General features: G+C 34.5%; 1 protein-coding gene across 3 annotated transcripts in view; it reads left to right on the top strand.

The window, feature by feature from the left end:
* The first annotated feature begins 8,325 nt into the window (after nucleotides 1-8,325).
* The window catches only part of LOC149415332 (uncharacterized), a 209,848-nt gene continuing 201,669 nt past the window's right edge, over nucleotides 8,326-16,504 (top strand). For 2 of the 3 annotated variants that reach the window (XM_089642537.1, XM_089642538.1), the window contains exon 1: nucleotides 11,874-12,851. In XM_089642537.1, the coding sequence (XP_089498663.1) occupies nucleotides 12,560-12,851 (292 nt within the window). In that variant the 5' untranslated portion in view covers nucleotides 11,874-12,559. Of the gene's footprint in view, nucleotides 8,727-11,873; nucleotides 12,852-16,504 lie in introns of those variants that run through there. The other variant, XM_089642536.1, reaches the window with a different exon arrangement.

Consider the following 16,504-nt stretch of genomic DNA (forward strand, 5'->3'; position numbering starts at 1 on the left):
ATTGAGTAACTTATTTTTAATTTCTATTCTACTCAAAAAAAAAAACGATAGCAAAACCTTCAATTTATCTAAAGCATATTTTTTGGTATTCATAATTTACACCAATTCGTTAAAAAGATTAATCAAAATGGTGATTTAGCACTAAGCTTCGCCTTAAGAAAATTTATTTCGCTCTATGTGTAATTTCGTCCATGTGTCCTAACTCCGTCCATATATAACTAATTCTGGCATCTTAATATTTGTACCTATGTGAAATTCACGTCTCTAAATGTCTGGCTTGAATTTCGTTATATTCCACCATTCGGGAAATGATGAGAGACTGCAGTGGAAAAAGGAAGAAGAAGTTAAATTGGAAGGTTGGAATGAAGGTAGGTAGGTACCTACGTGATATAATCACTAAGCAAAAAATGTACATTACGAAATATAAAATAGGTTCCTGCCTACAGTGGTACACAATAGAGTCACGTGGGGTAACCGTGCGCAATTTTTACATTGGGATTTTTGTATTAAAAAGCTTTAGGTATTTTACTCAATTTTTTTGTTTATTAATATGATCGATTATTAAGGCATCTCAAACAACCATAAAAACCTCATATGGTTCATAAACCAAACAGTTATACAAAAAAGTTTACATGCATGTCGATTGCGTACATTTACCCCGTGTGCGGGGTAAGTATACGCATACTGTAGGGTAAGTGTTCGCACCGCGAAGAGTTACTCCCATTGCAATTATCACACTTAAATTGACCCTTTTCGTAGTCTGTGCAGTTCTCATGCCACCATGCTTTACACACAATACATTCTATCCAATCTTCTGTTGGTGGATCTCGATATTTTTCCTTGCATTGTGGGTAAAAATAGTCCTTATATAGAAGCCTGTTTTTGTGCTCTCTTTAAACAGTTATGCACGCTGGAATCTCCCGCCTTACGCTTTGTGGTGATTCTTTGTGGTGTGACTTTCTTGAAAAGAGGTGGTCGTCCATTTCCATGGTTTTAAATATTGGTTTTCGGACGATTTTTGCATCTGCATCTGTATGCTTCTGCTGAAGTTTCTTTTTATAGGGACTTGAGATAATTATTTGAGACTTGCAAGCATTTTTCAGTTTGCGTAAAACCGCCGAACTTGAACCACGTTAAACCCAATAACTCTCGCAATACTTGGGGGAGTAGTCTGTCTTAAAGCTAAAACAGGGTTACGTTTTAGAAATCCATACACCCAATCCTTGCCTGCCGTTTTTGTAATGTTGTCAAATCTGTTCTCGATCTTGTTGATTTCAGCATACTCGTAAACAATTTTTCTCATTGTCTGCATAGTCAGGCCGTAGAACATTTCGTCAGTTTTTTTACAATAATCAACGATTTCGGCCTGAAAATAAATGAATAATTATTAGATCAATAGTTTCACAAAAAAATTATATCTGCGCGATAAATTGAGTATCTATTTATCTAAAAATCTACCTTTTTATCTGGTGTAAATGTCGGACGATATCTCCTCATTGAAGTATTTTAGTTTTAGGCGTTTACGCAGAGTGGCTTTAATGATCCCAACAATATCTGCAGCAGCCCGCTGACTCTTCCCCTCTTTCATAAGCCTTTTTGCAGTTTCAATCTGCTCTTGAGTGCAAACTGACCTCTCCGGGTGCTTTCTCACGTACACACATATTTCACTGTAAAAAAATAACGAGAGTTGAAATATTATGCTATAAAATCAATTTTATCTATCGGGGTAAGTGTTCGCACTCGTCCAACTGCGAACGCTTACCCCAGCACACTTACCCCATCACACCAAAATTCAATAAACTTTAAAAATCAGATTAGTGGTTATCTTTATTAGAATTATCACTTTGCACCCGTCTAACTAACAATATTTCACTAAAAATTATCATAGACCACGTCGCTCTGACACAGCTGGTTACACAATAGCACACATCGGTAACAGAGATGAAAAATTTAAGAAAAGCACGAAAAAAAGTAATTTACCTACCAGTATTTATTGACAAATCAGCATCCACTGTACACATGTGCTGCTTCGGCGCGATCCAGAAGGCTACTGAATTAAGGAACGCGCGGGCGCTTAACAGGCACAATCTTGTCGGAAACATCACTGCGAACACTTACACTCCGCGTACGGTTACCCCACGTGACTCTACATGCTTTCGATTCAGTCTTTCTTCAAAAATAGCCTCCACATAGCATCAAAATAGGAAATTATAAGTGAGAATTTCAAAGGAGGATTTCATGTGTGAAGTAAAGGTAAAAATAAATGACCGGTATCGAACCTGCTAACTCTGGATCCAAAGTCATGAAGCCTAACTGCGCAATCTACCAGGATTTCGTTACTTCATTTAGTGGTAATCTGGAACTATGTCCACATCTACATTTTGAAGAACTTGTTCTCGATGTGAAGAAACCGGATCCTGATGTGGGAACAACTAAGGAAGTAAAGGTAGGAACCTATCTTCTCTTTTTATGCAAACCTTCAATTTACAGAAATATATTTTATTTGCCGTTTAATAAGAAACCCAAAAATATTATAAGTATTTATTACATCTGAGCCACAGATCTGAGCCAACTTATCCACCAAGTTCCAAGGACTTCCAGAAACCCTTGGAGTTATGTAGGTATATTTATATTAATGTATTTTATATTAATTTTTTGGGGTACTATGCCGTGTTACGCCATCTCGTTCTTTAGCCAAATTTTCGTATATCATTACAGTGTCTCACCTGATGATGGACTCTGTAATGCTGTCTGGGTAACACGGAATAATTCCTAATTATTTATTGGCTGTGAAAATCTCCAATCAAAATACCCTGTGGAGATTTGTTATATTATTGGCATTGCAAAAAATAATTTAAGATAAATTTATTTTTGGCAGTGTGGTAATTTTTCTTTCAGAGGTACGGTAGATTCCTACCTATCCATGTAATATACCTTCGAGAAGACAGCTTTGGTGAAAATGTGTTGTAATGAAAAGGATTGGCATTCATTTGAATTTTGAAATTATTGAATTTTATCAAACTATATTATTTTGAAGTCGGCAAGGGTTAATTGAACAGCCTTTTGATAAACCTAACTGCAATATTTAAAGAAATTTGTAATAGTTAAGTTTCAAATAGATAGGTAATGTTTAGGTAATCGTTTTTTTCTAAAAAGTGATCAAACTGATTTATTTTCGCTGTGGTCATTTTCTAACTATTTTCAGATATTTTCGATATTATTGTCAGTGAGAAAAAAACCACAAATATCAATAATTCCATGAACACAATCAAGGAAAAAAAAATGCTAATTTATTAAGAATCTATTCAAATTATTTGTAATTCGGTTTAAAACGGGAATGCAGGCCTATTACCGAATGAATTGATAGGTTTCCTGATTAGTAAAATATCAATGTATTATCAAGATGTCAGAACACGTGTTCATAAAAATCCTAACATTTTCGTATTTCATCATTAGATATATATTATCAGGACAAACCCAGATGCATGAACACGTGTTCAGATATTATTACAAATTTACAAAAAGTTTATCAGGAAACGTCCTGCAATTCCATTTTTAACAGTTTTTATCTACCAAAATAAACAACAACAAAGAAATTGCTTTTGATTTTTGTCAACAATATCAATTGATTCAGCCAATGAACAAAAACCAAAAATTATTCTTATTTTTTCAATGGCCACCGTACCAACACAGTACCTACAAGAACCTACACATTTTTACACAGTACCTACACAGTACCTACTCAGTAACTACACAGCACCTACAATTATCTACACAGTACCCACATAGTACCTACAAGAACCTATAGAGTGCCTACACATTTTTACACAGTACCTACACAGTGCCTACAAGAACCTACACAATTAATACACATTTCTTAGACAGTGCATACACAGTACCTAAACAGTACCTACACAGTGCCTACACATAGCCTACACAGTGGCTACTTAGTACCTACACAGTGCTTACACATAGCTTACACAGTTTCTTAACAGTGCCTACGTATACCTTTATAGAGCCTACACAGTTTCTCCACAGTGCCTACATAGTACCTACACAGTACTTACACAGTAGGTACCTAATTTAGGACTGTAACACTCTAATATAACATTACACCTAATTTGTTGAAATGGAAGATCATCCTAGGAATTGGCATAACTGATCCCTTCGGGACGGGTGTACAATCGGGAAGCACTCCCAACCGTTGACATTTGTGAGGTGAGAACAGGTCGTTTTTAAATACAAACAAATTATTTTATTATTATAAAAAATACAATTATTTCGATTGTTTCACGAAGATTTTTAGCGCCATTAAAAAAAAATGAGATAGCGAACGTAGCAACACATAATTAGGTATAAGAAAGACAACCCAATAGCAGTGGGTCGTCTCATACCGTGTTCATCTAATAGCCCAGCTACACTACTCGCGAAGTTGATCGAAGTTGACCGAATACGATAGTGTGGGCACGAACTTCGCTTCGCTTCAGGCAACTTCGCTTCGCTTCGCCCGACTTCCGATGGTTGTCGGTAAATGCGCCCAAGTCAAAGGACTCGAAGCGTCACGGCATAAATAAACCAATCACTGACTGGTTGGACTGAGTTACTCGCGAAGTTGCACGAGTGTGTGGGCACGCACTTCGAACTTCGGCTAACTTCGTCGAGGACTTCGTCGAAGCGTCGAAGCGAGTAGTGTAGCTGACACTTTATGGTGTAAGCGAGTAAGTATATCTTGTTATCTCAGTCTATCTTGTTATCGTGATGTCGAATATAGTATTCGACCCAAATACAAAAACGTTTGTTTTGTTCATACTTTCATACTCACATATTCTTTGAATATAATATCTGTCTTTGTCATACCTGAACAACGTTCGAATTAAGAATTTACTGGTGTTTTTTTAGTTGCCACGTTTTATCTTGAGTTTTTGAGTCAATGGCAAGTCTAGATTTATTGTAACGTCATTGGTTATCCCTATTTCTTACTGTCGACAAGGCAATACACATTTTCTTATTATAATTAAATTTAAGTTGGACAACCCAAACTCCTCTAAAGACGTACATATGTGGGTAGGTAGGTCAAGTACCTATGTAGGTATATAGATCTGATATTATTAGCGATTAATTAAACAAATTAGTGAGTAGATATATTTTAAAGCCATCTACAAACTTTAATATAAGTTTATAAATATCTATACCTGCCTCTAGAATGGTAATAGATTTTCAGTTTTTCAAACAAAGTTTCCCAGTTAAGAATTTCCCAAAGTTGGGTAAATTGCGCGTATGATAAAATATTATGTTTGAGTAGTTATGGCAAAATTAGTAATTTTCTCGAACAAACGGTGGTGGGTCCTCGTGAAAATTTATGAAAGCATTTTGTTCGAATGAAAAAAAACCCACATAGGTTAAGGAAAATATTTAAAAAAAAAATTTTAATTGCTTAAATAGGGGAGAGTATGGAATATTGGACCAGTCGTTTAGTTGGACCAGCGTAAAATTAACGAAGCTACAAAACATATATTTTTTTTTATTCTTTATATTGGCTTTCACCCATTAAGAGTGATCTTGGCCATACATTACAACATTTTTCTTATTAATAAATACAACAAATTTCAGGATAAAATTGATTACACAACATAACATAACATAACGTAACATAAATAAACCAAACATAACATAAACATAACATAAACATAACATAAACATAACATAACATAACATACTTAACATAAACGGTACAGAGCTGGTAACAGTAGATTATCACAAAATTATAAAAATAGGAACTGATCCTGGAAATACCGAATGATGCGCAGCTAACTTCACTGTTGACTTACCGACCGGCATCACATTCGAGAAGAATTAACAGAAGTTACATGAACAAAACGAAATCTCTCTGCTTCGATGTAATATTTGGAAAACGTTCATACGTCTTTAACTGCAACCATGGTTAACGTTTTTTGACTATCTTTTCATATTAAACTCGGTAATTTTAATATTTTTATGCCTCCAATAACATGAATATCCAAATATATAGGTTATGTTTGATAGAATTTTTTGTTTGAAAGAAGTAAGAGTTCGATTAATTGGACCACTGTGAGTTCGGCATATCCGACCGGTCCAATTTATCCTACTCAATGCTGCTACAAGTGAAAATAAATTGTGTCTGCAGTTAAATTTGTATTTATTTTAGATGGCGGATAGTAAACATTATTACAATTGGAATCAAGAAGACCCAAGACACGCAATATTTGGGTTTTTTAATGAACATGTTGGTTTGAATGAATGTGTTGTGTTTATAAAATTCCAAAACTGACTTTAAAGAGGCATCTAGATAAGAATAATACTGTTGCAAATGATTTTATAATTCACCAAGGACGACCAACAGTTTTTCTTTCAGAAGCAGTTGAAAATGATTTACTGATCCATCTCCTAACACTGGAACAGTGTATGTTTGAAAAAGTCGCGTGGTGCTCAGAAAGCTGTCATATTAACATCAAGCCCTTATAAAAATGATTTAGAAATACCTATTCAGGAACGTCTAGGAAAGAGACCAAAAATGGAGCCTATTAGCAAAACCAGTAAATGCGTAGGAATCGGAAAAAAAGAAAAACATGAAAGCTGCAAGCAGTGTTATCACTCAAAAGTTAAGGCATTAGAAAGAAGACGACTAAACCCAATAAATACAACGGCAGCAATGATTCAGATTCTGAGTTAAAAATTGTGTTGGACGAATCTGATAGCGTACCATCTTAAAATTAGGAAAATGCATGCGGTATATACAATGGAGATTATTTTGATAAGCAAGGACCAAAAGCAGACTGGGTGATTGGTGTGTAATACAATACACACATTGGTGTGCATTGTCATAAATGGCATCACGAAACCTGTGTAAGCAATCCAAATATTAGTGATAATTGCTTCAAAAAATAAATCCTTCTCTCTTATTACAATACATTAGTTAAAATTAGTTAGGTTGGTTGGGTCAGATTAGGCTAGTTATTTCATGTTTATTTTATAGGTAAATAAAGTGTAGGTACATTCTAACAATTGAATAAGCCTAGGTCAAATTTACAAAACCCACACAGGTCCAATTTAACAAACCGGTCGGCTAATTTGGAACAAATGCCTAAATGAAGTAAAATATTTTTAATAAAATAACTGTAACCATTTAATATAAAATAATAAACGGCCTTTGTAGTCTGATAACGCACCTTTCATTTCAGTACCTATATTTGAAGTCCTCTAATGTAATGTCATCCCAATAAATTTACTACTTTCCGAAAAGTGGTCCAATTTAACATACTCTCCCTATGTGATTGGGTCATACTAAAATTTGTTTTTAAAAATAAAATTTATATCAGTATTGTTTAGGGCATAGGTATGTAACTACGTAACAATTTAAAAACCACGAATAAGTAACAAAATAAATTTAAATATTTCTAGTGTCCCATTTTATGATTGGAGGATTTAAATTTTTTTTAAATGACCTAAAAATTTTTAAGTGACCTTAAATTTTTTAATTAAGTTTAAATACGAAATTATCAATATCTACTTAACTTTTTGTACGATTGTATATGATTGTCTGAAATATAAGTTTCGTGTTCTTATTAGGTACCTACCTCTAATTATTTTAATGTTTTATTTATTTAATAATAATTTTCCTTGTGAAAAGTGATCATTATAATTCTAAGATGTTTTCCCAAGAAAATGTTGAAAACGCGTGGCTAATATTTACACATCCAATAATTAATTGATGATTTCAGCTGTTTTCCATGAAATTGATGACCTCACGTTTCACAAAGTTTACGTCCATTCAACAAACAATATGTTAACAAATCAAACTTGGAAAGTCAACCAACACCCACTAAAAAACAAGCAAATGTAACACTTAATTTCAGTATGAATTGAGGCTATTTTTGTCTGAAAAGATTTAGGAGGCGTTTCCCTCTAGGAGTAATCCGGCCAATGGAGAGAAAGAAATAAATTCCCGTATTGGCTATTAGCTAGCCACGCCCACTAACCCGGAGATGGAAGGGGGAGAAGAGGGGAGCTAATCACAGAACATCAGAAAAAAGGGTGGGGGCCTTTTGACTCCAACTCCAAAACCAAAAAGTTGTAAGATCCAAGTCAAATGTATGAAAATTCGTCGTTTTTATTACGTTTTTTTTATAGTCAGGGAGGTTTAATTTTTGCGCTGCGGGGATTTCTTTGCTCGGGGGGGTGGTCCAGGGGTGTTCCTCGCGGGGGTGGGGCCGTAGGCGGAGCCTGGGTTCCTCCCTCCGGGGCCCTCGCCGGCCGTGCGAAGCGGCAGTTGACAGCCGCTGACGATGAATGACGTTCGTGTGGAGCTGGACTCGCGAACCGTGGCGTGCTCTGACGGCAGTTTCGCGAAAACGATTCCAAATTTGAATATTTAAAAACTTAATTCCCAACGAATGGAACACGAGATCGGATTAAAAAAATTGAAATTTTCAGACAAAAGAACGCGAATAGTTCGAATTTCAATATTAAAATTTTTGCACAATATGAGTTCTGTTTTCAAATTTTCCATAAAAAAATTGTTTAAAATTTAGAATTTTATTTGAATATTATTCGAATTTAAAACACGAGTTCGGTCGATATAACAAAAAAAACAGACATTGGTTTTGTGTTTAAATTTGAATCAGTGAATGACAGATGGATTTTTGACATTTTTTTTGTTTTCTTACAGTTTAAAGTGAGTGTTGTGAAGCGTAATATTTTGTGCCTGTTCTTAAATTAGGTAGCAAATAAGTTTCCATGTAAAAATTAAGCTAGCCACAATATCCGAAATATTATTTTCTACCTTTGTTTTTATTTGACTGTTGGTCTTTATTAGGAATCATGCAGTATTTTTAAATCACAAAAAATGTATAAAAAGGTAACTAATTACAGACTAGTTGTCCTACCTATAGATAGTAACTGGTATTTTAGCATTAGGTGCGAAGTCAATTCTGTATTTCTATTTTGTGTGGGTACCTATTGAAATTTTATTTAATTCTAACCTACTTACTTACTTAGTTGGGTTAGGTTAGGTAGGTACCTACCCATCAGTTATTTGCTTTAATACCTACCACAAGCTTGTTATATCCGCTAGATATCAGTGTGAAAAAACCACAAATCAGTAGGTATATCTCCTGTTCAAATAATTAACCTACAAACACACCTAATAAAGGGTGTTTTGTAAATCACTTAAGAAAAACTCGTATAGATTATAGACAAATGAGGTGTCACTCCTTTCGTGTCAATAGACTCTTCGGGTGTTCTAAGCCGTTTAAACAAACACTCAACGCAGTGAAAGCGAACGATTATAATCATCAAAACGCAAGATAATTAAAGCGCTACCGATTTTACCTGGCCCCAAACAAAAAGATAAAAAAAAACGTTCAAAAAGACCAGAAAAAATTGATAAAAGACGTAGGCCTAAATTGGTCCGGCAGAGGTGCGTACAAAAGGTGTTCGCTCTTGAGGTCTGTAAAAACAAAGGGACAAAGCCGCAGGGCCCGACGGATCGCTAAAATAAAGGACGGAGGTCTGTCCCTGGAATATAGACACTGCAAAAAATTGGCATTGAATCGGAGTGTTATTTAGATTTAAAATCAATTATTAATGATGTTAAATAAAATTATATGAAAAAAATGGGTGGATAAAGAAAACAAACCTATCTCTATACTAAATTCATATTTGCAAACAAATAATAACAGATTAAAAAAAAAATCATTTTGATACCTACACGAAGAAGTTACAAAGCCACGAAAATTTTTATGGTACGGAATTTAATTCCAGGTAGATTTTTATAAGAATCACCGTAGGTACCTACGTATTATTCACATCGTAATTATGTACCTGGGTAGGTAGATATCTAATTATACGCATATCTATAAAGGTAGAAAAGATTTTCAAAGAATTTGTATTTGCAAAATCATTAATTATTTCTTGTAATATGATAAGAAAGTTTTCAAGATTTCGTAAGCACTTGCATCTGGTTCTCACAGTTATTTTTCTGTTCAACAAATTTTGTTGGTGGTTCTAAAAATATTTTACCATTTTGACTAGCTATTAGCAGGTAGGTAGGTATAGAAGATTATACTTCCGTTGGCAGTATCAATAATTTGCAATACCTATATTATGTAGTTACCCACAGTTTATTTCTATCTATGCACCTGCTTATAGGAAAATTACCTACTTTAATAATTCGCTTAATTGTAAAAACATTGATACTAGAAAAATTGGTACCCCCCTTCACACATTCAGTGTGTAAAATGTTTAGATAGAAGAAAAATTGTTTTTTGCGCTTAGAAGATGATTTTTAATCATTTATGTTTTAGCGGTAGATATCGATTTAATCCTTTATGTTTTCGTGGTAGGTATCGATTTAATCCTTTATGTTTTCGTGGTAGGTATCGATTTAATCCTTTATGTTTTCGTGGTAGGTATCGATTTAATCCTTTATGTTTTCGTGGTAGGTATCGATTTAATCCTTTATGTTTTCGTGGTAGGTATCGATTTAATCATTTATGTTTTCGTGGTAGGTATCGATTTAATCATTTATGTTTTCGTGGTAGGTATCGATTTAATCCTTTATGTTTTCGTGGTAGGTATCGATTTAACCATTTATGTTTTCGTGGTGGTAATTCCTGATTAGATCCTTAAATAATATTAGGTAGGCACCTTCAATATGTATGGCCTGACTTCCTTCTTATTAAAACTGACACTCACCGTCGGTAACGATATTTTCATTCTTTAATTTTCTGACTGATGGACGAAGAAAAATAATTGAAATAGAATGTAACACCAAAATTTTTAAAAGAATTAAAAATTTAATTGAGTTTAAAGTACAAAATCATAAAATTATCTTTTTGGTCAATGTTAGCATGGCAGTAGAAATTAGTTAGTTTGTTGTGGACAAATAATATTTATTTATTTACTACGCCCATTGAGCTTTAAATTGTTTCATTGAAATGGTTGCAACAAATTATTTCTTACATTACAGTGGATTACAGGAATATCTCAAACATTAAATTTATTATATCAATAAAATGTCGATATCATTGATATATTCATTTGTTTGACTATGTAGGCGAGGAATTTGCAAGTTACATAATTTGTCTGTTAATGGTGACATTTAAATATATCCTTCAATTGAGCCGAGCTCTGAAAATAATACCTATGAAGTTGAAATGTTTCTTTGTTAGTGCCTATTGTCTAATTTCCGTTATCTTTTGTTATTTCAATTGATTTAGATTTTAACCCAAGTGCCTGATTAGCTATTGTTGTAGTTAATTGATTATACAAATGAATTCATAATGAATATTAGTTGTTAGGTCAGTGTACCTATACAAAACGAATAAGTGCAAGATATAGTTATGGTTTGATAGGTAGGTACCTACCAACTTGTCGGTACCTACCTAACTACTTAGATACCTACCAATCGATTTTGTGGTATCTAGATACCTATATGCAAAAATATTTTTTTTCTTTTCATTTTGGTGGTTTCTGAAACAGCTTTTGTATCTACCCTAAACTAATATGTGGGTAGGTACCTACCTACCAATGCGATGCTAAAAAAAATCCTGAAATCAAAAATAGATAACAATGGATTAATTAATATCGGAACAACATTATTATCCTTGCAGGCACTGAATAAACAATACCATTAAAAATGTATTTCTACATGTCGAGACTGACTTAATATCTTTTGTATCTAAACCATTTATCACACGCTCTGTCTCTCTTTTAGTGTGCCTGATGTGGGTAATGGCAGACTTACTAAAAGTCTAAGGTACTGAGTAGGTACTTACTTTCTTTAGTAAATTGAGTGGTGGGTAGTGTAGGTACCTACCTTCTGTGGGTAATGGCTGCCTCATTAAAAGTCTAAGGTACTTTCTAAGTTACTTTCTTTAGTAAATTGAGTGGTGGGTAGTGTAGGTACCTACCTTTTGTGGGTAATGGCTGCCTCACTAAAAGTTAAGGTACTGAGTAGGTAGGTACTTACTTTCTTTAGTAAATTGAGTGGTGGGTAGTGTAGGTACCTACCTTCTGTGGGTAATGGCTGCCTCACTAAAAGACTAAGGTACTGAGTAGGTACTTATTTTCTTTAGTAAATTGAGTGGTGGGTAGTGTAGGTACCTACCTTCTGTGGGTAATGGCTGCCTCACTAAAAGTCTAAGGTAATGAGTAGGTACTTACTTTCTTTAGTAAATTGAGTCGTGGGTAGTGAAGGTACCTACCTACTGTGGGTAATGGCAGGCTTACTAAAAGTTCACTTAGGTAAATAGTTAAATATAACAAGGTAGACAATAGATTTAAACTAATTTTGTTTATCTTCAGGAAAAAAATACCTACCTATTAGATAATAAACAAAGAAGACAACGAAGTAATAAAACCTGACACTAACAATATCGATTAAATTTTAAACTATTTTCTTATATTCTTATGAAGTTTAGATAATTTATAGAATAATATTGGAAATAAACACTTGAAAAAACCTTAAAAAATGACATCAGACTCCAGTTTGTTAGTGATGTGAGTGCTCCTCGGCCACAGTATGAATTCCCCCGGCGGCGGCACGGTACACGTTGCCGCCCCAAGCGTGGCGCTGGGCGCGCGTCGCTCCCCGCCCTCGCTGCAGCGCACCCCCTTCGCCATCCAGGAGCTGCTCGGGCTAGAGCCGCCCAGACCCGCCTCGCTGTACGCGCCCGCCCCCGCCTTCCAGCCCGCTCATCACCACATGACCATGGCCGCCTCGAGGATGGCGTACTTCAACGCGCAGGCCGCGGTGGCTGCTGCCTTCCTGCCTCAGCACGCGCCGCTGTCTTTGCACGGAGCGCCTCCTGGTGGTAAGTCTCTTAATTAAACGCTCTAGAGATATCGAAGTCCTTTGGCAGAAATAAGGTAAGACGTATATACGAGTATTATAAGATATCGAAGTCCTTTGGCAGAAATAAGGTAATAGATATTATAAGATATCGAAGTCCTTTTACGTAACTAAGGTAATATAACAGCAAATTAAGACATCGACGTCCTTTGGCAGAACTAATGTGCCTAAATGATGTAATAAGCTGTTAAAGTTCTTTGGCAGAACTAGGGTAACATATTATAAGATATCGAAGTGCTTTGACAGAACTATTGTAATATAAGTACATTTTAAGATATCGACGTCCTTTGGCAGAACTAATGTGCCTAATTTATGTAATAGGCTGTTAATGTTCTTTGGCAGAACTAGGGTAACCGATTATAAGATATCGAAGTCCTTTGACAGAACTATGGTAACAGATTATAAGATATCGAAGTCCTTTGACAGAACTATGGTAATATAAGTACATTTTAAGATTTCTAACTAAGGTAGGTACCTAATAGATTTTGTAAGATGTCTAAGTTTTTTGGCAGAATTTAGGTAACATAATATTTTATAAGATACCCGAGTGAACTTTGGAAGAGTGGATGCATAGACTTGAACTTTAGTCTTAAGTATTTTTTTAATCTGAACTCATCCTTGTGTTTGCACGGGCACCGCTGATCGTGAGTCACTTAACCTATTCATTGATAAAATATCGATGTCTAATGGAAGTGTTAAAGGTCATGGACGTCAGAAGAGACATTTATTAAGGTCGCAGTACTTCAATAACCAAATCTAACATTAGATGTCAAAGTCCTTTGGAATGGTCGAGGCGTGGTCGTCGACTTCAGAGATAGAGTCGTCACATGGCGGTGAGTTACTTCATTATTATTAGGTTAATATAAGATTTATAGATACCTGCCATAAGATATCGAAGTCCTTTGGAAGAGTAAAGGTACGGTTATGAAATTTATCTTTTAATGTACCGCCCTCTATTGGCGAGTTACATAACTTTTTTTTTTTTAAATTTTTATTTAAAAATATATTTCTTTTATATGAAAACATAAATATGTTAAACTAAAAAAAAACTAATTACAATAATTTTTTTTTCTTTTTAACGTAACTACCCAATTCAATAGAGAAAAACGTTTCTCGTGTTTGATTTGGGGAGTAGTGCCATTACAATATATTATATAGTGTAAAGAAAAGAAAGAAAGTTTTTATTTATAAAGTAAGAAATAAACAAAATGTATAAATCATGATAACAAAAGTATAGATAGATAATGAAAATAGACTATAATAGCTGTTACTAAATTAGATACATATTAAATGTAAATAAATATAAGAATATAATTATTTACATTGAACATTAATTTAAGAATAAAAATAAAATAAAAATAATATTATTACATTTCGATTAATAAGTAGGTAGTAACTAATCATATTATAAGATATCGAAGTTCTTTGGAAGAAATAAAGTATGGTCATGAGACTCGTGAGTCACGAACATCGGAGGATTCATCGCTTGGTGGTAGGTACGCATGTTTTATTCGACAACGATACCGTAAGATATTGAAGTCCGTTTTTATGTGAAATCGCATAAGAATTCCAACTGCTTCCAGCCGTCTGAAGCCAGTGAGACTAAGGCACCCCCAATTGGGGTAGGTATATTGTGAGGCTGAAGGAAATGGTGATGGGAAAGAGATGGGGAAAAGGAAGGTGGGGAAGTACCTGGATATTCATATCTGGTCATAAAATACGGCCAAAGCGATTTCAAGCAACGTTTCAGTTCTGAATGGTAGTCATAAGGGCGTATCACCAGGGCGATACTGAGAGTATCTGTCACTCTGAAACGTGCCGCAAAAATACTATATATTATTTTAATGAGTAAATTGTGTAATAACACAAGTTCGTAAAATAAAATTTACTTGCGCACGCTGGGAATTAAGCCGCGACATTTGGATTGCAAGTAAAGAGCCTCACCCCTCGACCACGGAAGCCGACAAACATTTGAAGAATTTGACTTTTTAGGAGTTTTTAAGTCTATTTTTGCCAAAATATTGAGAAAAATGTTTCATGCTTTTGACAAATTTTATCTTTTGTATCGCTTCAGGTAGGTATAAAAGAAAACAACATTTAGATTTGCCTTAAGGCGATGCACTACGTCGTGTAGTATTTTAAATTGAGCGGCTATCAATAACAACCCTTACGTAGATGGCGATAAGGTTTAAATTCCCGCTTAACACCATCCGCCTGTTTTGATTTATGCATGAAAAAAACATGGCCCAAAAGTGCCTTTTATTTTATTTTGTGGATGTTCAGGCAAAAATATTTAATTTTTTTTCGATAATTTTATAAATAACTTAATTTTCCACGTAATACAATAAAATCTTAACCGAGAATGGGTTTGTAAGTAGGAGATTTTGAACTTTAAAGCAATTTTCATAGGCCTTATACATTATTTGTTTCTGGGCTTATAAAAAGACTTATCTAAAAAATACTGGATTATTTCAAAGGTCAAGATGTATTCTACTCGCATTATTTAATTAAAGCTTCTGAAACATTTCTAGGCGACCAAATTTTCAAACCAAAAACACATGATTTTGCATTACTACGTATGGCATCGCCTTAACTCAAACTCGTGTCAAATAGGCGGATAACAAAAACTGTAGCATCTTTAGTTACTTTTCCGCCTGTCCGCCTGTTAAGTTATCCGTGTCAAGCGTGGGTACATGCCTATCTATTAACCATTATCAATTATTTAGTTGACATGTGTTAATTTGAACATTTACGTGAGTGTCGCCAGCTTGCGCCATGCTTGGTCCAGCTGCTCAGAATGTTGTGTGGAATAATTGCCCACTCTAGTTCGTAGTTAGGCATTAGCCGTTAGCCGTTATTATTCTCAGCGTGGAAATATTATTTCTCTTCACCCGTCTCACAGACCCCTCTACCCCTCCCTTGGTCTCCTGGAATATTGGGTGTCACACGGACACTGCTTTGGAAGTTATTGGAGAAAATAATTAACGACGTTTCACAGTGTAAAACAAGTTTGTTAAACTATGTGTAACTGCACATGTGTGTTTGAATTAAGATCAATTGATTGCAATTAATGTCAGAAATGCATACCTATCTACTTTTAGCAGGTAAGTAGGTATAAGAAACATTAAAAAAAATATGCAAGACACTATTCTGACGCATGCTCACATTTTTCCTTTTCATAGAATAACAAAAAATGTCTAAGTCGGTAGGTACAAGGTATATAGTAAGCGGACAACTCAGGACAGTGGACATTCAATACACTTTTGAAAAGTGATATAAAGTATAAAACGTTAAGAAAAACATATGTAAAATACGTTACGTTAGGTTAGGTAAGGTTAGGAATTCCAGGTATCCACCTAAACAATTCTGAAAATATCTTCCATCAAAAGAATTATTTTAGATGGAAGATTAATCTCAGATTTATTTTAATAAATAATCGACGCGCAAATTACATATAACCTATTACAATAAAGAACTTCAGAGCTCTCAGCGGCAAGACCATTTTACACGGATTAGTTACATTAATTAACATGTTTTATTAAAATTACTGTAATTTTCACATGTGAAGTTATGAGCTATAGGTACATTTATATAAATAAGTACCTACCCATATGA

Source organism: Hesperophylax consimilis, chromosome 18 (assembly GCF_061612785.1).
Source record: "Hesperophylax consimilis isolate HC1 chromosome 18, BYU_Hcon_1.0, whole genome shotgun sequence".
NCBI classification, from domain to species: Eukaryota; Metazoa; Arthropoda; class Insecta; order Trichoptera; family Limnephilidae; genus Hesperophylax; species Hesperophylax consimilis.